This window comes from Trachurus trachurus (genome assembly GCF_905171665.1).
Source record: "Trachurus trachurus genome assembly, chromosome: 13".
Taxonomy (NCBI): Eukaryota; Metazoa; Chordata; class Actinopteri; order Carangiformes; family Carangidae; genus Trachurus; species Trachurus trachurus.
In genome coordinates this window covers 37,029,510-37,052,865 of record NC_139892.1, presented here as the reverse complement: position 1 = coordinate 37,052,865, position 23,356 = coordinate 37,029,510, and the positions used below count along the sequence as shown (strand labels likewise).

At 42.2% G+C, this 23,356-nt stretch overlaps 2 protein-coding genes across 2 annotated transcripts in view; one reads left to right on the top strand and one right to left on the bottom strand.

Moving 5' to 3' along the window:
* Nucleotides 1-23,356, top strand: part of triap1 (TP53 regulated inhibitor of apoptosis 1) — a 171,016-nt gene that overhangs the window by 98,127 nt on the left and 49,533 nt on the right. The window lies entirely within an intron of this gene.
* Nucleotides 1-23,356, bottom strand: part of plekhg2 (pleckstrin homology domain containing, family G (with RhoGef domain) member 2) — a gene marked incomplete at both ends in the record, with an annotated part of 75,961 nt that overhangs the window by 22,003 nt on the left and 30,602 nt on the right. The window contains 3 exons of the mRNA XM_083985765.1: nt 3,584-3,734; nt 14,922-14,968; nt 18,845-18,911. Coding sequence (XP_083841891.1) covers nt 3,584-3,734; nt 14,922-14,968; nt 18,845-18,911 — 265 coding nt within the window. The remainder of the gene's footprint in view (nt 1-3,583; nt 3,735-14,921; nt 14,969-18,844; nt 18,912-23,356) is intronic.

Here is a 23,356-nt window from a genome sequence, read left to right as displayed (position 1 = left end):
ATTAACGCGTTAAAAAAAATTAACGCATTTAAAAAAAAAAAAAAAAAAAAAAAAAAAAATTCAATTTTTTTTTTTTTTTTTTTCTCACGTGTGTCTACGTGCGGTGCGCCCGCACGCGAGAGAGGCGGCAGTTTGAGAGGCTGACTGGCAGAGATGAGAGCTGGTGAAACGCTAGCATGGTTATTTAAAACACCATCTCTGATCTCTGCCTGCACATAGATACACAGACACGGGCGCACGCTAAATGCGCTATATCGCGCTAATTGCTCAGCTGCAGCGCTATATCTATGACCTGTCACTGTCACAGGTGCAGCTCATCTCATTATGATAGGACTTCACCCTCAGAGCTCTGTCTTCAGACTGTCCTGACCTGTCCCTGAACATCACACAGGGACAACATGGAGCTGCCTGTGTGATTGGTTACTGAGTTTTATTAATGTTTACATCAGGCTGAGTTCAACAAATCAGTTTATGCTACTGTGATTTAAGTAGCCTAGTTAAATACTACAGTAATCATCATAGTGTATTGGAAGGAAAGACCATTTAATCTGTATGTATCAAATATCGATTAATGAATTAATCGATAATTTGCATCCCTAGTCTGTTGGTCTTGGTTAAGTACCACCTTGAATGCTTAAGCTTATGTATTCAGTCATTCAATGGTATACTAAAATCCATGTGGAAAAAAAATGCTTCTCACTGTTCTCAGGTCAAATATTTATATGCGATTAAAATGCGATTAATTGCGATTAATTAATTACAAAGCCTCTAATTAATTCGATTAATTTTTTTAATCGAGTCCCGGCCCTACTAAAAACAAGTTAATTTTTAGGTGATGAGTCTTATTTAAAGTGGAAATAGATAGTTTTGCCTAGAAATTAGACATTTTGACAAGAAATAAGAGAAGTACACTGTAAAGCACTTTGTGTTGCATTTTTATATGTATGAAAGGTGCTATACAAATAAATAAAGTTTGAAGTTTGAAATATTCTTGGAAAGATTTTGAGTTTTTGCAGTGTGGTGGGAACAAGTTTCCCATTGCTGCACACAGAGGTAGGGACGAGGGGGTGGACTTGGACGACAGACGTTTAAAGTCCTGTGTGTGGTTTGGTTTGGGGGGGAAAAAAGCACTTTGGTGAAGGTTAGAGAGAGGTTGTGGTTTTAGTTAACTGAAGCATCTGTCTCATCCAAAGGTCAGTGTGGACCATTGTTCCCTCACTGCGCTGCTCGTCCCGAGACTCAACATGAGCATGAACACGTTTGACATGACCGTGACCGCTTTGTCACCGATCAATGTGAAGACAGAACATGTGACCACCTGCTGGAGAAGGCAAAGGATCAGTCGATTCTGGTAGCCTATCATGTACCCCGTTTACACCTGGCGTTAACATGTGTTTGTGATCGGACTATAGTGTTTGATCACATGAAAGTACAGTTGTAAATGCACCCAAGACACATTGAGGACGGATTGTGATCCGATCGGCCAAACCACCTATCAAAATATGTGATCAAATATGTGATCGGATCTCAATCTGATCTCAATGTGGACACTGGAGACATATTAATGCCAGGTGTAAATTGTTATCCAGTCAAATTGTATCCAGATACAATCTGGATACGAGACGCATGTTAATGCCAGATGTAAACGGGGTGATCATGTTTCCCAGTGCATTTTCTGTTTGGAGATTCTAAAGTTAATCTTGAGGAGGCTGTAGCATTGGCTGCTGTTCTTAACCGGCGGGCGGGGCAGAGTTATTATTTAAAAGTCCATGTAGCTTAAAGGTGTTGAGTATAGCATTTGGAAAAATTAGGTTTAAAAAAAAAAAACAATGGTCAGGGCCTCTGCAACTTTGTGATGTCACAACATAGCAGCGAGTGTTCTCGGCCGTACAACCAAGCATGGATTTGAGTTTGCTTTTTTCGAGTCTTTACCTGAAATCTACCTTTTTAATAGACCAAGCCAGTCAGCCAATCAGAAGCAAGGATCAGAACTTCCTCTCCTCTGATTGACTGACTGCCCTGCATCTATGTCCACATGTGCATGTTCTGAAGCACTTATATATATTATATATGCACTTATATATCATCTGGCCACATGTTGCTACAGGGAAACTCTGTGTTTGAGATTTCTCTTTAGTTGACGCTGCAGTTTTCAACAAACGATTCTCTTCAGGCCGCGGTGGCCTTCATCTGACATGATGATGTCACGGTCTCGTCCTCGTTTTATTGGTCCTGGGCTCTGACGACAGTAAAAATTCGACAGATGTGAGTTCAACAACAAAACACACATGTGGGAAACACACTGCAGCCGTTCATCTGCAAAATCAAAGTGGAAACACGCCGAGGAGTCCGTGTCCTCGGCTGTCCTTTGTCTCCGCTGCATGTGTCTCACTCGGAGGAGGAGGAGGAGGAGGAGGAGTTTTATTACTGTGTGATTTAGCCAAAGGCTCTGTTTACTGACAGGATACAGGCATGTTGCCTGGATACCAAATCCATCAGCTTCCTCTGGGAAATCTCTCAGCTTCAGTGAGTCTTCACAGAAGACAAGATGTTTCACACCAAACTGCTCCACATCAATCACCCACCACTGCTCAGTCACTCATGAACTGAATGTAATAAATCAACTGGAGACTGTGGTATGAAGGACTCTGTGTAATACTTAAGGTAATATCTAGATCAGTTGGGGGGTCTTAGAGGTCATACATTGAGATCTGGGAAATATTTGCTGTTGTGGCAGGTGGCATATGAAGAAACTAGTAGTGTTTCAGGATAGTATTACATACTACATGTAGAATTTGAAGTGTCTTCAGAAGTTGTTGAATTCAACCATTGCCATAATCCCTATAGTTTTAGGAGTAGGTTCATTACCTTTAATTGTCGGTGCAAGCTGTTTTTAGATCGGCGGAGCAGAGACGTGAGCTCTGCACGGCGCGCTGTATTTTTGCCTTTCCCTCATCAAACTCATCAACTACACAATCCAACAACTCCAAAATGCTCTGGTGGACAAGTTGTGACCTGCACATTCACCACGCTATGAGATAATAACACAACGTTACGAGACAGAGTTGTTATAGAGGAAAATGCGTAACTGAAACTACATCCCAGACACGGCTGCTTGGCAGAGTGGGTCACAACTTGTCCACAAGAGCGTTTTGGAGTTGTTGGATTGTGTATTTAGTTTGATGAAGGAAACATGAAAATACGATGAGCCTCCGTTGCGTTAGCTGAGCAGCTCGCGGCTCTGCCCCGCCGATCTAAAAACAGCTTGCGACGACAATTAAAGGTGATGAACCTACTCCTAAAACTATAGGGATTATGGCAATGGGCCAATTTGCCAAAATGCTGAAATATCCCTTTAAGCTTCTATGGGCCTGATCTACTAAAGGTTTGCATGGATAAAAATGTGTGTAGGAATTTTGAAGAGCAATGCAGTCAGTACATGGGATGTAAGCTGTTGGAGCATGCAGTACTGAGGCTCTAGGATATTTTACATGTAGTATTTGAGGTCGGCTGGTGGTAATTGAGCGGTCACCTGTACCCATTGATGGTACTTGGTTCTATGTAGTGGTATTTGCAGTATCACCTGTAGCAGGAGGTGGTACTTGAGGATCCTCTGCACCGGTTTGAGCAGGTACGTCTCCAGGGGTAACGAATGGTTCAGAGTCATCTGTCGCTCCTGGAAGAAGTGAACCAGACTTTGGTTCTTCATGCATTCCCTCAGTACTGCCACTGAGCTGTGGAGAGAGACAGAGAGACAGAGAGAGAGAGAGAATATAATTAGGGCTGTGACTCGATTAAAAAAATTAATCGAATTAATTAGAGGCTTTGTAATTAATTAATCGCAATTAATCGCATTTTAATCGCATATAAATATTTGACCTGAGAACAGTGAGAAGCATTTTTTTTCACATGGATTTTAGTATACCATTGAACGACTGAATACATAAGCTTAAGCATTCAAGGTGGTACTTAACCAAGACCAACAGACTAGGGATGCAAATTATCGATTAATTCATTAATCGATATTTGATACATACAGATTAAATGGTCTTTCCTTCCAATACACTATGATGATTACTGTAGTATTTAACTAGGCTACTTAAATCACAGTAGCATAAACTGATTTGTTGAACTCAGCCTGATGTAAACATTAATAAAACTCAGTAACCAATCACACAGCAGCTCCATGTTGTCCCTGTGTGATGTTCAGGGACAGGTCAGGACAGTCTGAAGACAGAGCTCTGAGGGTGAAGTCCTATCATAATGAGATGAGCTGCACCTGTGACAGTGACAGGTCATAGATATAGCGCTGCAGCTGAGCAATTAGCGCGATATAGCGCATTTAGCGTGCGTCTGTGTCTGTGTATCTATGTGCAGGCAGAGATCAGAGATGGTGTTTTAAATAACCATGCTAGCGTTTCACCAGCTCTCATCTCTGCCAGTCAGCCTCTCAAACTGACGCCTCTCTCGCATGCGGGCGCACCGCACGTAGACACACGTGAGAAAGAAAACATTTTGAAAAAAAAAAAAAAATTGAATTTTTTTTAATAAGCGCGATTAAAATGCGTTAATTTTTTTAACGCGTTAATTTTTGTGTAATTAATTAATCGTAATTAATGCGTTAAAGTCCCAGCCCTAAATATAATATATTGTAGTTAGTGTATCAACATAGTTCCCACAACTAGCTGAGGAGAAATCTTGTTTGGACTCAGACTTCTGATATTCATTACAGATTCAGGGAAGAAAGACCTGAAGGGAAACAGAAATGAACATTAATCAAAATATGAACAAAGAGAGGAAGGGATCAAAGAGGACCAAGAGAAAAGAGAAAAGGATGAAGACAGAAAGAAAGCAAAGCTGTCTTGAAGATGGAAGAGAAAGAAACTGAATGAGGTATTGAATATTCTAAAGGATGATACTGGAGATGATGTGGAGGGGAAACTCCTCAACTGTTCTTAAGTCCTTCGACAAACATTTGAAAGAGAGGAGCCGGAGGAGGAAGACGGACCGTTGCCCAACTGACAGAGAAAGAGAAGACACCAGAGGAAAAGGAGGATGGTGGAGGAGGAGACTCTTCAGCTGTTAGGTCCTCTGACAAACATTCATCACAGTCTGGAGCCAAGGAATCTTGGACACCAGTGGTGAGATAGGAGGAGGAGGAGGAGGGGGGGAGGGGGGGACGTGAAAGCAGTGAATAGGGGAAATGGGAACAAGAGGGGGGTGAAGAAGGAGAGAGAGACAGAGAAGAGGAGGTCAAGGTAGTGATGGGGCTAGAGGGGGGGGGGGGGGGGGGGGGGATGGGGCTGTATTCCTCCAGATAGTCATTAATCACAGGAAGTTAGTCCAGGAATTCAGAGCAGCAGTAATATTTTCTACAGACACATCACTGTTGTATTCAGCACAAACAGCAGAGTTCACCTGCTGCTACGGCCAGGGAGAGAGCAGCTCACCTCGGTCAGCTGTCCTGTGCAGTAGGTCAGCGTGTTTTGTTGCTAGGCTACTTCTAGTGACCTTAGTAACTATGACAAGTGAGGTGACATAGCATAAAGAGACAACGCACTATGATCTACAGTAGGGCTGGGACGATATGCTTTTCTCCCGATTCGATTCTTCTACGATTTTTTGGATGGCGATTCGATTTAAATTGTGATTCTACGATATTGCCGATTCTCTCGATTTTTAGTCTTTAGCATTTTTAACATTTATCTGCACACAAATACTGTAGGAGCCTATAAATTAACATACTCCATTATAAAGTGAACTTAAACCCTTTTCAAAACCTGTACTCCCTGTATGTAAAGAAGGCTAACAAATGCACATTGCACAATATTTAAAAAAAAAAAAAAAAAAAAAAAAAAAAAAATCGATTTAAAAATCGTCAAAAAAGATATCGCGACATTTATGTGAATCAATTTTTTCTCCCACCCCTAATCTACAGTATATTCTGCTTCCTCTGATGCACATCATGGTTTCCCCTGTGACTGTGGCTCTTCAGTGATTTAAATCTAGTGATCATCAATTACTGTCTCTTTCTTTGGTCAACAGTCACTGGCAGTCAGGTTGACCACAGTCAATCAGTCAGATATACCTAGTAGGGATGTACCTGAACCTGAATATGTTATTGGGAAGTACACAACTAATGCTTTGATCCAGAATAGTTTTTCTGTCAGAAGTTTCTCCTCATTATTCAGGAGATTTTTTTCAAAAAAAATACAGTAAAGAAACATTTGGATGTGTGTTTTGAGCCAACTACAAGAGATTAAAACAAAACGGAACAAAAAAAAAAAAGGTGAATGCACCAGACACTGCCACAGTTTGGTTTTGGTGAAGGAAGACCTCAGGCTCAGTCTCTTACTTTATCACCGAGGAGCAGCAGCACATAACCAGGTGACTGTGGTTCACACTCCAACACAGTAGGTGGCGCTAATGCACCTTAACGGGAAAAGAAGCGGTGGATACATTTTTTTGAGAGTCACAACCCCGCAAAACGACTGGTTTCACTACCAGAATGTGATTCATTCAGTCCGATTACGTTTAGAAAGTCTAGAAGAGCCACACGGTTAAATTATTTTATTACCGTTCTAGTTAGCCGAGAGCTAAAGCGGACGTTAGCCAGCTAGCTCGGCAGAAGTCTCTAGTGCGCCCACTTCTGGTTTTGGTCATCCACCGAGGTGACCAAAATGTCAACTTTCAAAGCAGGTGAAACCTTGACGTATGCTATCGTAAACTCTCAAAATTTCCAAACTGGGGCTCAGTCCTCACTGCAGGCGACCCTGGTTCGAATCCCGCGTCGAGCAGCCCTATCCTGCGTACCTTGCACACATCTTTTGCTCAGCAAAGATGGGAACACACTACCAAATCGTTCTGTTCTTTCTGATTAAACTTCTTCCATAGACTGTTTATAGGCTACTTTTCCTTGGGTCAGTCTGGACCTATTCGAGACTCTGCTTTTATTTGAGAATTTACGGATAAGTCATCAATCTGTTTATATCTGTTTGTGTGCAAGACTTTCTTATTGTGAGTGCAATGACGGCTGCAGCCTCACCAGTCGAGCTTTTACACCATCTACTGCTTCAGCAGAAATGTTTCCAGGTGTATGACTGTTAAAAGAAGGGGAGTTGTTTCATTCATACTAACGTTGCAGTCTGAGAAGCCTCCACCGGGCCTCCACTGCTAATATGTGATCTCAGACTGCAGGATACTGAGTTCAGCCTCAGATAAACACCACCCTCTGCATGAAGAATTCAAAGCATATGGCAGATATGAAAAAATGTACACCAGAGACATTCCTCGAAACCGTACGTGTAAAGATTCCCATAGAATCAGCTTTCAGGAAAGAATCGTGAAACAGTGTGTGACGGGACATCCACAGACTTTGACTCTGTTCTGTTCTTCTCTGTTCACCTCATGTAACTGCTTTAACAGGTACTGTATGTGTAAATTCACACACAAAGAAACACCAGTGTTGGTCATTAATATACACAGGTTTGAGGCCAATTTTCAGCTCTCCCCACATCCTTTACAGACTGTAGGTAATTGCAGCTTCTCCCATGAGTCTGAATTCATCTCCACCAATCAGAGGTAACCTGACACCGGCCTCGAGTCTGCACAGCACAGCCACTCACGGTACCACAGACCTCCTCGGCTCTGTACTTCCCCTGCACTCTGCCTTCCAGTTCTGTTTGCAAGAAGCAGTTTCCAAATGACTTTGACACTGTATCACTCTCAGACTATAATGTACAGTGGTATAATAATGAATGTATCCTTCAGGGAAGTTATTCCAGCTTTGCTTTGTGGTGAATGAAGTCCCATTTGAGATGGGGTATACCATACATAACTTATACGATCAATGTGATCTTCAGTCGACACAGCAGCTATGGTATTAGGAAGCAGGTGACATGTACAGCCGTGAACCACACCCATAAACTAACAATAACTCTCATGGACAGAGTCTAATGTTTTGCTTGTCTTCTCTCACTCACGCCACTGTAATCTTTACTGATCTTGGATCTGGTAAATGTGACAGCAGCCGGTTATGGTGATCATATGCCTCTTGGAAAGACACAGGCATTTATGGGCGTGCAGAGAATCTGATTTAAAGGTCCAGTGTACAGTATAATAATTGTCAAAGTATATTGGAAAAATCTGAATATACTACCCATGAATATATTTGTATAAGTGTGTAGGCTAATCGCTATAAAATGAAATTTGTTTGGTTATCGTAGCCTTATAATTCTTCTTTTATATACATATAGCAAGGGTCTTGCTTTACAGAGCGTCACCATCTTGCAACGGCATGTTTGTACAGGAGCCCAAACGAAAATCCAACCAGTCAAAGAGCGCGTTTCGCGAGTTCATAAATAAACCAACGAAGACGAAGGAGGAAGGAAAGAAAAAAGAGGAGGAAACAGCAGAGATATTGTAAAACGGTCGTGGTACACAAGTTTTTTTGTCCTTGGAGGCCACCGTCACTTCACTGACGGGAGGGATGAGCGCAAGCAAACGAAGTCAGCGATGCAAACTAGAATATGAACGCTGGATATCACAGTTTTACCCCCATTTTACACACTGGACCTTTAATGGGAAGACGAATAGTTAGGTGGAAACTGAAGTTTAGCCGATAGGAGTGTGGTTTTGTAATGCGGTTGCAGTTCAAGCTGAAAATTGAATAAATGTGTTGACTGATTATTTCATCAATCATAAAAACACCAACATGGATGTTAACAAGGTTGAAGAGTTTTAAAGAACCAGGTTTAATTTCAAGATGATCTCACCTACAAACTGCAAACTCAGTAACCTGCAGCGTATACTTTATACCTTCACTTTGATGTGCCATCAGTTTGACCATACCTGGAACACTTCCCTGTTCTGTTCAAACTTGGCTTTAGAGAACCCGCCCCCGCCCAGCCCTTAAAGCCCCCCTGGCTCTACAGCTCATCAATTTACAGCATTACAAACAGCGCGCACATCCAAGTGGAGTTTAGCAGCATAAATTAGCCCAGCATCTGTGGAGGGATGACCGAGACAGAGATCAGACCCCGTGTCTGCTAATGTCGTTTTAAAACCTGCCTGTTTCATGATGCATTAGCCCACGCTGATGCAAAGTGTTATGATGTTTGTGAAGGAGAGAAGATTTCTTTAAAGCACTTCAGTTGTGCTTTTGGCAACTTCAGATGGCAGAGAAGCTGCATTCCTGAAGCCATTTTGTTATTTGGCGTGTTTCTCTTTTTATGGAGGATAACTAACCAAACAAAGACTCTCATCTCATGTTCCCCGCGGGGCTGCACTGGAGTTCACAAACCTGCAATCCAGCACATTTCCCTCCAAATATGACCCAGCGGATCGCAGTGGAAAAATGTAGAGCAGACGCTGACAGAGACCAACTGTCTTCACTTCTGGTAATTACATTACTGTCTCACTGTGAGTGCACTGTGCACTTTGAATTGAAAATAGTGCACATGCTCGCTGGGTGAATGGATGTGCAAAAACCGACCAGATACCCAGCTGACTTTTCAATCTGAAGGACCCTGGTCCCAGCCTGTGTGAGGACCTTTAATCATGTGGATGTATGGAGCAGGATGGCAGACATGACACTGTAAGAAGAGCAGTCATGACAAAAAGAAGAACTGCCACATGTGAACCTGTGTCCACAGTTCACAGATGTTGTTGGTTTATGGGTTTTTCAGATCAGAGAGTTTTCCTGTTATCTGGACAACAACACAACAACTGCGTCTCAATTCAGCGGCCTGTCCCAATTTGAAGGCTCCTAAAAATGACAGCCTTCTCTTTCCTATTCTAGGTTTCTCCCGTATCCCAAGATTCTTTGCGTCCCATTAAAGCAGAAGTAAGCAGAATGTTTGTGTTAATATAAGTCTTAAATAGTTATATCTTCCGACAGCAATCACTTATATAGAGTGTTTGGTCTGAAACACAGGTCTGTCAGTCACTCTGCTCTGCTGTAAGCCGAGGAGAAAACTTTCCTTGTATCCTAAAACCTTTATCCAATGAGGAGAGAGAACGGCATAAAGGGGCGGTCCTCTCTGTGTGTGCAGCCAAGGGATGCACGTGAATGTGGTGACGTAGGGACGAGGGCAGGGACTGCTAACGCCATCGGCTGACAAGAAGTTAGCCAAAACCACCGGATCGCTTACTTCTGCTTTAATCATCAGCCACCTAGCATGCTAGCTATCAAACGTTGAGGCGGCTCCATGCTGTAGCCATGGTAACCCTGCTCTGCGGCCGGCTTGGAGGCTGTGTGAAAACCTGGGAAGACAACCCATGGTGACGGTCTTCTACCAATTAAATAAAAGTATAGACATGGTCATTAGTTAAATGTCTCTGTTGTAGCGACAGTGTTTTAATACATTTCCAGACAGAGGACCAGGAATGTTGTGGTTTTCCCTCATCAAACTCATCAAATACACAATCCAACAACTCCACAACGCTCTGGTGGACAAGTTGTGACCTGCACATTCACCACGCTATGAGATAATAACACAACGTTACCAGACAGAGTTGTTTTAGAGGGAAATTCATGCAAAACCGCTGATGCACGTTCCCATCAGGGACAGTTTTTCATCAAGCAGACTCTGTATTTCCCTCTAAAACAACTCTGTGTGGTAACGTTGTGTTATTATCTCATAGCGTGGTGAATGTGCAGGTCACAACTTGTCCACCAGAGCGTTGTGGAGTTGTTGGATTGTGTATTTGATGAGTTTGATGAGGGAAACCAAGAAATCCCATGAGCCTCCTCTGTAGCGTAGCTCTGAGCAGCTCACGGCTCTGCTCCGCCGTTCTAAAAGTATCTTGCACCGACGATTAAATGTAACAAACCTACTGCTATGACTATAGGGATTATGGCAATGGGCCAATTTGCCAAAATGTTGAACTATCCCTTTAACACATGACTGTTTCTCTCAGGAAGTAACGACAGTCTCTAACGACTTCAGAGTATTTGTCATTAGATGTAGAGAAACAATAATCATCACGGTTTATAAAATCTGGATTATTTCAGCAGCAGTTTGGAAGTGACTGCTGGGTAACGTACGTATAGCTACTTCACGGGCCGAGTTTGAGTCACGTTTCGTGTCAAAGACAGCAACTTTAATCTTAACTCAGCTCCATTAAACTACTGTGAATGTGAGAAGAGAGCAGAGGTGATGTCAGTATTTTAAAGTGGCTTCACAACTGTTTTTGCTCACTGAGCTGAGCATGGAGCCCAGACAGATTCCTGCTTTACTGTAGCACTTTGTCACTTTGTTCTCACAGCAGCTTTACATCTCCCAAACTGAGTGTATTTGTTATATGTGTCAAGTTCATGGACTTTCATGGTATAAATGTTTGGGACCCTCCTGACGCCTTGGACTCCCCCCCCCCCCCCCCCCCCATGTTTAGGTTAACAGGCAGCAGCAGCAGAGTAACTGAGCATTTGGAGCAGCGAGGCCTGAGGGGATCCAGCAGGAGAAGCAGCGATGCAGCTCTGAAAAGTGGAACCAGAGACCCAAAGAGTTCCTGGGTTTTGGTGGTCTGAAAGCATTTGACCTACTTATTTTTATTGGAGTTTAATGGAGCTGTAAGGAGGCGACAGGCAGAGAGCAGAGAGAACGGAGCGAGGTGAAGGAGGGGTTGACTTCAACGCTGACTATACGGGAACTGACAGAAACGCACACACAGGAATCTCTGCATGTTGATGAGGCTTTTACTATGTATGTATGCAGTGATTTAAGTGTATTAGCATGCAGGGAGATGCAGAAACACACACACACACACACACAGCTGGGCAGGGGTCCAGTCAGCCAAACATCTGTCTGTCAGATTGATGGAGAGGGGATGGTGTGTGTGAGATTAGCTGTGATTCTCCCAGTCTACAGAGAATACAAGACAAACACACACAGAGTGGGCTGCAGCCAAACAGCCCCTCCTGACCGCACAGCACCACTGTGTTGCTGTGTTCACCTGCATCATCATCATTCTGCCAGTACACTACTCTGACTAGGGATGGCTTGGCTACCCTTCACATAGTATAAACCAATACGATACCCGGCTCCTGGGAACTAGTACCAGTATGCAACAGTCCCTGTGTTTTCGGCACTTTTTTGTGTGTTTGTGTGGTAATTTACGTAACGTTAGGTTTGTTATGGTTCGGCATAATCAGGAGTCTCTATATAAAGTGGTCTCCAGAGTGTGCAGGGAGAGGAGAGGCTGTTCACAGACAGTAGAGTTCTCAACAGGCCTGAAATTTAAAACCCAAGTGTTGAAGCCTGGACCCGATGCGTACCGACTCACTAGCATTAATTCTCTGCCCGAACCTGGCCAAAAAAAAAAAAAAAAAGAGGAAGCTGGAGGCCCGAATGGACCTGAGTCATTTGTATATATCTTCGGACCGAAAAGATGAAGGAGTCAAGTGCGCAAGTAAATAGGTTTAGGAAATAAGATTTTACACATTTTGTATTCCCGTAAGCCAGACACTCTTCCACTCTCTGAAAGACATGCAGGTGCGTTCGGGTACCAAAAATATAGTAGAGTTTTGCAAGGCTGTTACCTCACAGTCACAAGGTACCAGTGAGTAGAAGTGGCAACGTGTGGCGGTTGGCAGTACTTTGTTGTAAGTTGAACTCACTCTCCCATAAAAGACGCGCTAACCCACTTGCCAAGTGGTCATTGATCTCTTGGCAAAATGGTTAGCATCGTTGCCCCCATGGTGCGGGAGACCCGGGTTCAAAACCCACTCAGGGCAGGCACAGAACAACATTGGTCACACTTAAAGAGCTCTCCAGCTGGTTTTACATTGTAATGTAGCAGAACCAGAGGTATATATATATTTTTTTTTTAAATTCCACACTTCCCTCTTCCCTCAACACAACACAACCCCTAAAGGCTGGGTGGGAGGTCCAGGTGCAGTGGCGGACTGGCCATTGGGCAACATGGGCAAATGCCACAACGGCCTCGTAATGATGCGGCCGAGGCGTTGGTGTGGCCGCAAAAATAAATAAATATATACACTGCTCAAAAAAATAAAGGGAACACTTAAAGGTGTACAGAAATGGCCGTTTGTCCTGTTTGTCGCGCCGAGTTGTCACAAGCTGCAACACGAGTTTATCCGAGTAAGGAAAACGAATTTGATTGGTCGTTATTGAGCGGGCGGGATATTCAAAGCTTGGGGCGAGTCCGAGCTCCGTGTGTGTGTGCGTGTCTCAGACATTTGAATGACGGATCCAATATCAGTGGCTGGTGAATCGTGTACAGGCTGACGTATAATCCGTGCGCCTGCATTATCCAATGCGGGAAAAAAAATACAATATTTACTCAAAAATAGAATTTTGCACAAAGTTTGGCCTACATCGTCTGATAGATGAGTTATTACACTAATTTTATGACCCAGAGTGGGCTTAAATTCAATTTTCTTTTATGTACACCTTTAAACAACACATTGTAACTCCAAGTATATCACACCTGTGTGAAATCAACCTGGGATAATAATTTTGATTTACATTGATCATTTTTATGTTACTTTGTTCTCAACACACTCTACTATTGAATAACGATTTTTCATGCAAAATTTCATTAATTGAGATCTAAGATGTGTTGTTTAAGTGTTTCCCTTTTTTTTTTTTGAGCAGTGTATGTAAGAAGGTGGGCCGGGGCTGGCTGGTGTCTGGCCGGCCAACTCTGAACAATAACACAATAATATGGCAGCACAAGAGCAGAAAATAGCCAACCTGGTAGAGTAGCCCCCTGTGTTGTCTCTATGTTGCCCCTAGACTAACACTGAAATTCAAATCCATAACAGTGGTTCTTAGTTGTGTTAAGGAGGACTGGGTTGTCCTCTAATTACAGTGTTTGTGGTTCAATCCCCGGTTCATCCTGTCTGCAAGTTGAAGTGTCAGTGGACAACTTGCCGAATGCCAAACTAACTGTGGATGTTTGGTACTGTAGAAAAGCTCTGTAAGTTCTGTCTCCAGTTCTTTAAAAGTGCTGATGTGCAGGAAAGTCATTTCTTTGATGAATTGTTTGGTTTCCTTAGATCAGCATGTGGAACTGTTGAAACGTGGAACTGAAGACTTTTAAAGATGAAGAGCACATTACTGAGTTTTCAGCCTTTTTCAGGGACGGGGATCAAACCACATCCATTGTTGAAATTCACGACTTTGAATCAAAACCAGGATTTGGGGGTTGAGATGTGTAACACACAGTAACACACATTCAGCCAAACATCTGTCTATGTGTGTGTGTGTGTGTGTGTGTGAGAGAGAGAGAGAGCGCCACGATGGATTAGATGTAGCTCTCGCTCCAGACTCTTCTCCTGCTCCATAAAGCAGACTTTTCTTTGTGTTCCTGTTCTTCGTGTTTCTACTAAAACACATTTCTCTGCTCATAAACCAACACGCAGCAACAAACTGTTTTTACAGCAGAATGTCGACAGGCTCCTACATCGCTCCACAAATAGACTTTGAAACATAAAACTAAAGTGACAGAGCAGAGCAGAGAGAGTTCTGCTGGCTGCAGTGCTGCCCCCCACAGGCCGAGGCCGGTATCACAGCCACATTCCCCTGTTGAAAAGTCTTTTGTTTGTTACACAGGTTCAAACTGAATAATATGATGATTTATGTGAGCGGCGGCCGTGATAACAGCTTCTGATCTAATCTCCTTCAGCATGAGGAAACAATGGAGCTTCCTTTATGAAGGGAAGGAGCGACGTCCCAGTTAGTTAACCTCATTTTCACTGCACTGACGCACATGTTGTAAACTGTTTGATCTGCTGCTCCTATATCATTGAATGTTTGTCTCTTTTATTGTTGTCTGTGTCCTTAATCATTTGTTGTATGTGGCCGTAAACTGAATCAAAGTTTTTATGAATCTTTTTATATTCTATTTCTATTATAGATTTGTATAATAGTACAACTTTGTGTGTGTGCACTTACTTGGGGTAGTTCATGCAGTAGAGTGTGTAGATGTCGAAGGCTTCACTCTGAGGAAAGGACAGAACACAGTGAATGTTAAAGGATCAGAGGGGAAACACCATGTTCACTTTAAACACACAAATGACTAGGAGTGTAACGGTACGCACAAGTCACGGTTCGGTACAACAGACACTAATTGAATGTAAAACTAAAAACCATCTTCTGTTATAAAAGTAAAAAAAAAAAAAAGAATAAAAAGTAAAGAGCAAATAACAACTGGCAACTATTATACTATTATCTGAGGAGTGTAATATTCTTTTTTTGAATATACTTTTTATTTAGTATTTTCAATTTAAGAGAAAACAAGTTGACAACAAGCTGTCAAGGAAATAAAACAAAAACACAGATGAAAACATGGGGGCTCCTTTTTTTTTAAAGGGATAGTTCACCCAAAATTCAAATTTCACTCATTTTCTACTCACCCTCATGTCGACTAAGGGCTGGGAGAAGTTTCAGAGTCCTCCGTGGCTTCTCTGAGTTACAGCGGGGCTCCGTGCAGCACTGCATGTCCATATGACGGTTGCGAACGGGGCTCACTTTTCTTCGTCCAAAAAGACACACCAAGAAACATCCAAATACCTCCATACTGCTCGTCTGTAATGTCCCTCTTGTATTGAAGCCCCAGCATGAGAAATTGTGTCAGGCAAAGCAGTGAACTGAGACACTGGGAGCTTCCGCTACAAACAAGCTTAAAATATAGACTTATTTAATTTTTTTCGGAACAATTGCTCATGTCGGGGCTTCAATACAAGACGGACATTACAGACGAGCAGTATGGAGGTATTTGGATGTTTTTTGGTGTGTCTTTTTGGACGAAGAAAAGTGAGCTCCATTCGCTACTGTTATATGGACATGCAGTGCTGCGCGGAGCCCCGCTGTAACTCAGAGAAGCCACGGAGGACTCCGAAACTTAAAATTGAAATTTTGAGTGAACTATCCCTTTAATATTTACTCAGACATATTTGCAGTATGAGTGTGTGCACTGAACCGTGACAGCACTGGATGAATACAACCCCTACAAATTACGTTATACGATTTGAAATGATTATTGTGTATTTGCACATATGACTCAAAAATCATTCACAAAAGAAACGTCATTTAATATGTGATGTGTTTATGAACTCCTTTAAGCCTACAGTATATTAAAGCAGATATCAGTGGAATGTTTTTGTTAATATAAGTCATAAATAGTCCTATTTTCCGTCAGCAATCACTTACATGAAGTATTTCAGCCTAAACACGAGTCTCTCCGTCACTCTGCTCTGCTGTAACCCGAGGAGAAAATTTTCCTTGTGGGATACAAGTGTTATCCAATGAGGAGAGAGAACGGCATGAAGGGCTGTGTGTGCAGCCAAGGGATGCGCGTGAATGTGGTGACGTAGCACGAGGACCAATTGATGCCTGACAAGGGCGGGGGCTGCTAACTCATGGTGCGTTCAAAGAAACTCGTACTTTGTGTTTTTCCTTCCTGTGAAGTCATACCAGTTCGATCTGGTACGAGTTCACGGGTCGGAAGTTACGAGTGGCCGTTATAGGGAACTTTCACAGACAACAGGATGGTAAAAACACGAGCTACGGGTTACCTGGAACGCTACCAAGTCGTAGTTGTGACTTGAAGCTGTAACTTACGGTTTCAAAAGCCTGCCTTGAACGCAGCATTAGCCGAAACGGCCGTGAAGCTGATATCTGCTTTAACTACTAGCCCACATGTGTAAAATCTAACATCAGGGTTCAGCTAAAGGCGGATACAAGATGTTTCCCTTTGTCTGAGTTATGTGTGAAGGAGTGTTTACAATTAGAGGTTTATCTCAGGCAGACTGAGACAGCCACTGTGTGTCTGCTCCACCCCATCCTCTCTCTGTGACTCTGACTCCTGCTGCTGCTACCAGCACTTCCCATCAGTCCATCAGTCAGTCAGCAGGTCGCAGAGAAAGACAGCATTGTGTCAGACCCTCTACACACACACATACACACACACACACACATACACACACAGGTCTTAAAATAGTCTGGTCTCTTAACAGTTTAATCTAATGTCCACTGACAGGAAGTTCAGTGCAGATTCAGACTGAACAAACATGAAACCACCTGAAGCTCAGAGATGTTTTCTTCTCCTCATACGTAAATACAGAACATCATTTTTTAAGAAAACTGAGTGAAACTGCAGAGGAACTTGATTTTATTCATATTTACACATTTAAAAGTTTGTTTTTCATGTTTTATTGGGGCCACATATAGAGACAAACTACATCACACACATTCACGCCTGTGATCAACCTAGTTGCCATTGACCTACAGTGTGCAATGTGTTTGGACTGTGGCAGGCTGGCTGTGGCTGTATAATACAATAAAAATATAAATGGTGAGAAGTTTGAATAACAGTTGAAGAATGGTCAAATCTCAACATGCTTTAGTTAGACTGTGATTTGTTTTTATTTATTTATTTTATTTGCACAATTGTAGAATCAACAGAATAATAAAATAAAAAACATGTACAGGTGAGGTAGAAACCGACTCTGGGCTTTTCTATAAACCTCACCTGTAAAAGTTAATTACACAAATTAAAACAAAAATATATAAAACATTACTGTAATATACTTTAGCTTAATAGCATTATGTAGCTGATGTTATCTGGCCCTCTGCGTTGTGTTTGGTACACATTGCCCCAGATGGGGTTCGAACCCTGCTCTCCCACACTGCGGGCGACGATGCAAACCGTTTTGCCAAGAGGTCAATGGTCAATGGCCGCTTGGGTTGGGTCTGCACGTCCTTTATGGGTGAGTGAGTGCACCCGGACCCTCCGTTACAATTACAAAATAGATTAAATAGATTAAATATTTCCGCCTGTGATGGGGTTTGGCCATGATGAACACATAACGTGTGTTTTTCTTTACTTTGTAAACCCTCAAACACAGACCTCAGATCAGATCATCAGATCATCAGATCAGCCTCATCTTTATCTAACGGAGCAGGTTCACAGTCACAGGTTCAGACATGGCTGACAGCAGAGCAGTTGACTGTCACATCATAGTGATGACCAATCATCTTTCAGTTCTCAGTCTCATGCGGAGGATTTTTCTGAGTCTTGTCCTTTCAATGAGCTCTAAGTTTGTTTGTTTGTTTGTTTGTTTACAACATGTTCCCTACATGGACATCAACCAGAGACAAGGCCTCAGCTGCATCCACCCTGCAGGACTGGAGTCTGAACACGTTAGTCCACCAGGCCTTTAACATCCATGTGTGATCGTCATGAGATCAGGACACGTCACCTCGGTTCTAGATGTTTCTGATATATAAGTTTTACATTCTGGCCTCATGCCAGGGTCAGAGGTCAGAGGTCAGAGGTCGGAGGACAGAGGTCATCACAATGATCAGGACAGAAAATCTAATGGAGATCTGTTGTTGAAGTCAAATAATGTCTGTGTCTGTCTGTGCAATGCATGAGGACAATGTCACGACTGTTCACATGGACACACACATTTCATTTCATTTATTTAGATCTCCATTAGCTTTGGCAAAGGCCATCGTATACACATATGTATGCTAAGATTTAACTGTATTAACATGCAGGCAGATGTAGGCACACACACACACACACACACACACACACACACACACACACACACACACACACACACACACACAGTCAGACTGTGTTCATTAGGTGTTGGTTTGATCCACAGCAGCAGTGTGTGTGTGTGTGTGTGTGTGTGTGTGTGTGTGTTTTGGACTGAATGGAGGGAGCAGTTCTGCTGGTAGTTTACTGAGTGTTTGGGGCTCACGGTGTCATGTTTCCTGTCAGCTAACAGCCTTACACACACACACACACACACACACACACACACACACACACACACACACACACACAGCTGTACTGTACTCACCCTCTCTACGAAGCACTCTGCGATGGCTGCAGCATGAGGACTTCTCTCTAGATCCTCCAGTAGATCACTGAGGAGACACACACACACAGAGAGAGACGTCAGAGGTGCTGGAAGCTGACTGCTACATGTACACATATGTATATGAATACAATAACAACAGAACATATAACATATTATATCCTTTCTCTGGTGTTCGGGTCACCAGTGACCCGTTTTCAGGTTTTAAATGCATACAAGTACCACATAAATGTGTTTATAGCATCCAGGCTTTTTGACTTTGTCAGGAACCTCAATTTAAACTAAATAAAACAAAAAACATTATGACATTTGTGGTGTTAGGGTCATTTTTGACCCGGTTATAACGATAAGAACATAATTAGAGTTCAAACTGAAATCATACGTGCAAAACCAACATTTTCATGGATAAGGAAGCTTGACAATTAACCAAGAGATGAAAACAATGGGATGATAAATAAATGTTTTAGTGTGTTTTACAGCTGATTTAAGACTCGGGTCAAAACCGACCCTAACACCATAGATGGAGCAGAAAGCTGACAAGAGGAAGGTTCAATTGAAGCCAAGGGTCATACTGACAAAAAAAAGACCCAGGGGCCCAGACCAAAAATATTAAAACCAATATTTTCATGGATAAGGAGCCTAACAATGTAACCAAGAGAAGAAAAACAAATTGGATGAAAATAAATGTTTTTAGTGTATTTTACAGCTGATTTAAAACACGGGTCAAAACTGACCCGTACACCATAGCAGTAGAAAGCTAACACAAGATGAAGGATATATGGCATGCACCAAGGGCCCACATGGAAAAGACATAAAAAGGTCTTTGCTGATCAGACCCATGTTTTTTGGGGAATTTTCAGGAGGGAAACTGCAAAATCATTTCAAAGATTCAAGTTCAAGTTTATTTGTCATAGACATTTAAAAGTACAATGAAATGTAATCTGCCCTGGCTCTCTCTCAGCCCTTAAAACATATAATAGTGCAATAAAAAAAAAAAAATAACAATAGTAACAACATAAAAAAACAATGGCAAAATAAAAAACGATAGCAATGTACAATATAAAGCGCCAATAAAAAAAAATCAATAGTCCCCAGCTTCCACAATCGTTTAAAAGCTATTATTCAGTAGTGTCTGCTCTGATGCTCTGTGGACGCTTCCCTGGGGGTAAATAGGAATAGTTCTCAAAAGGTTCTGTTTCAATATCAGTTTTAATATCATTCACAACTCTCTATCTTGGAAATATTCCGGATTGAGTAAAACTGATATTTATCTTCTTAGGGTCTTACTGGCTGCAAGTACAAATGGCTCCACTACAGATTCTTCTGTTACTATTGTAAAACAATTGCATCTCCTAGAGCAGATGACTTACTCAATCTGACTTTGGGTGGAAAACGATGGCAGACATGGGATGTTGCTTATTTGGCCAATGAGTGAGTCTATGATGTGTTGTGTAAGGTATTTTGTCTTTTGGGTATACAGATCAGAGCCGGTTCAGACCTCCATGGGGCCCTAGGCAAAATTTTGCTAAGGGGCCCTCCTAACTGAACTCCAAACATTTTCAACAGTCGCACCTGACACCCAGTGCTTCCGCGCATCCCCCCTTTAAACATAGGCTATTGCACTGTTGGTCTAACTAAGAATAAATTCAGAACAAATCAAATTATGTGTGAACAAACAATCATACAGTCTTAAATGTTGGGCATGTAAACATGTTAATGTTTGTAATAACTCACCATTAAATAAAAGTAAAATATAGATACGGCTACTATTAATTCAGCTCCATAAAATTGGCTGCACTCTACTTTCATTTACTTCAAATGTAGGTTTAAAAAAATGTAGGTAATTAATTAAATTATTATTTATTATATATTATTACCATTGTCATAATAGTTCACAAGTTTTATTTATTCACTAATCTGCCTCTACAATTTAGCTATCCAGGCAAACAAAATTCAGATCACCCCTGGACCTCGCATTTCTGTAATTGTTCAGTGTTTTGTATTTTGTCTTTTGTTTTACCTCTTGAGTCTCTGTACTAAAATATGACCATTATCTATAAATAAAGAGTTCAAAAGGCATAAAATGGACATAAAAGCTTTGATATAAAATTTAAAAAAAACCATTCAAATCATCCATTTCAGATCAGATGTAGGATGATGAAATGAGCCTCCAGTCTGCAGGATGTCAGCAACCGCAGACAGGAAGCACAAGCACAGACAGGTCCGGTCTCTGATTCACAGCCAGGCTGCTTCACTGGGGGCCACGGAGAACACTTAACTGTGTGTGTGTGTGTGTGTGTGTGTGTGTGTGTGTGTGTGTGTGTGTGTGTGTGTGTGTGTGTGTGTGTGTGTGTGTGTGTGTGTGTGTGTGTGTGTGTGTGTGTGTGTGTGTGTGTGTGTGTGTGTGTGTGTGTGTGTGCAGTTCAGTCAGAGTGAGAACAGCCTGTGTTTCCACCCTGAGGTGTGTGTGACGCTGAGCTGACTGTAAAACCTGCACACTGTCACCGCTGGCAGCCGGCCATCCTCCAAACCTCTCCTCCCTCCATTCCCACAGTTCATCCTCATCATCATCATCATCATCCTCATCATCCCTCCATCCTGCCAAATCCCAGATACTACACACACTCACACACACACACACAAATACAACCAATTTCCAAAAGCCATTTCTTTATCGCTCCATCTTAATCTCTGTCCTCTGCTTCTGTCTCTCATATCCATCCGTCTATCTTCAATGTTTCAGCCAACAGGGCTCTACAGTACTCACACACATTACATGCAAAAAGACGTATTACACACTTATAAAACGGAAAGGTGAAATCCAGCGATCTGATTGGTTGTTAACCGTGGTATAATGAGCATATACCACGCCTACTACTATTCTACTATTTGTTGTCATGTATCCTATCCATGACAACATACTGTTGCAGTTGGTAGCAAAAGACAGTCGCAGTGTTTTTACGTCGTTAACAAATAGACTAAAGTTGTTGAATTTACATGTTTAAAGTTATTTTTCACCTCCGGAGAGGGTTAACAATGGTAGAGGGGACTGAGCAGTGACTTTCACCTGAAAAAAAGCAGAGGAAAAGACGACATGCCGAGCTAACACCCAGAGAGGTGGGACGACAGTATATTTTTTCCACAGTGGGGCTATTTTATTGGATAATATGTATTTTTGGTTGAATAAAAACTAACCTTACATGACATTGATTGCATATTCCTTTTTCATATTGCCATTATTGGTAACCGTTTTATAAAAGCAATATATCACGACAGGCTGTGGTATATTGCTTAAAGCAGAAGTAAGCGGAATGTAATATAAGTCTTAAATAGTTGTATCTTCCAACAGCAATCACTAGAGTGTTTGGTCTGAAACACGGGTCTGTCAGTCACTCTGCTCTGCTCTGAGCCGAGGAGAAAACTTTCCTTGTATCCTACAACCTTTATCCAATGAGGAGAGAGAACGGCATAAAGGGGCGGTCCTCTCTGTGTGTGCAGCCAAGGGATGCGCGTGAATGTGGTGACGTAGGGACGAGGGCGGGGACTGCTAACTCCATCGGCTGACAGGAAGTTAGACAAAACCACCGGATCGCTTACTTCTGCTTTAAATCTGTGCGTCTGTGTGTGTGTGTGCATCATATCCTCTGAAAGCCACATGTAAATTGTCCGTTGTATGGTGTATAGTGCTTCCTTCTGTTGTGGCTCTTGTTGTCACTTCGGAGCTGATCAGATTTTGGTGGCTATAAAGGTCCGAGGTCAAAGCTGTGGTGTCATATCACACAGTTCTGGCCCTGTCAACAAAATATCTCAGTAACGCCTCGTGCAAACGTCTTCAAATTTGGTACAAACATTCAGCGGGAGAGAAGAACGTGATTAGAATTTGGTGGTAAGAGGTCGAAGGTTGTTGTGAACATGATATCTCAAGAACTCTGGAAGGGAAATCCTTTTAAAATGTGTTTTTTTTCTCTGTCAAGTTAAAATAACTGAATCTGATGGAACATACACACGGATATCAGTGTATTTCTTTGAAGACATGACTACGTTTTAACCTATAGGGGACAATAATATTGAGAAAGGGAGCATGAGTGCAACACTTTCCAATGGGAGACTGTATATATTCACAGGGCTTTACAAAAAGCCGCCTTGATCTACATAAGAGGTCGACGCCGGACTGTAAAGTTGAGCAGGCGTCGTCACCTCGGAGAGCAGATCTCCAGTCACAGGAGGCTACAGTGAAGAAAACAGCTGCAGAAACAGGCCGGCTCTGCTCCAGTATTCATTAAACAGTTTGCTCTGAAGTCATTTCACATTTCTACATCTCTGTATTCACTCTTCTTATTTTCACTCTGTTAGTCTGACTTTCATTCCCAGGCCTTGTGTGTGTGAGAGCCTTTCTTCACTTGCTGCATCTCTGAACATGTTCTCGCCACATGGTCTCGTTTTCTGAAACCAGGTCAGCGAGGAGAATGCGCTAACGTAAGCTTGGCCCGCTCC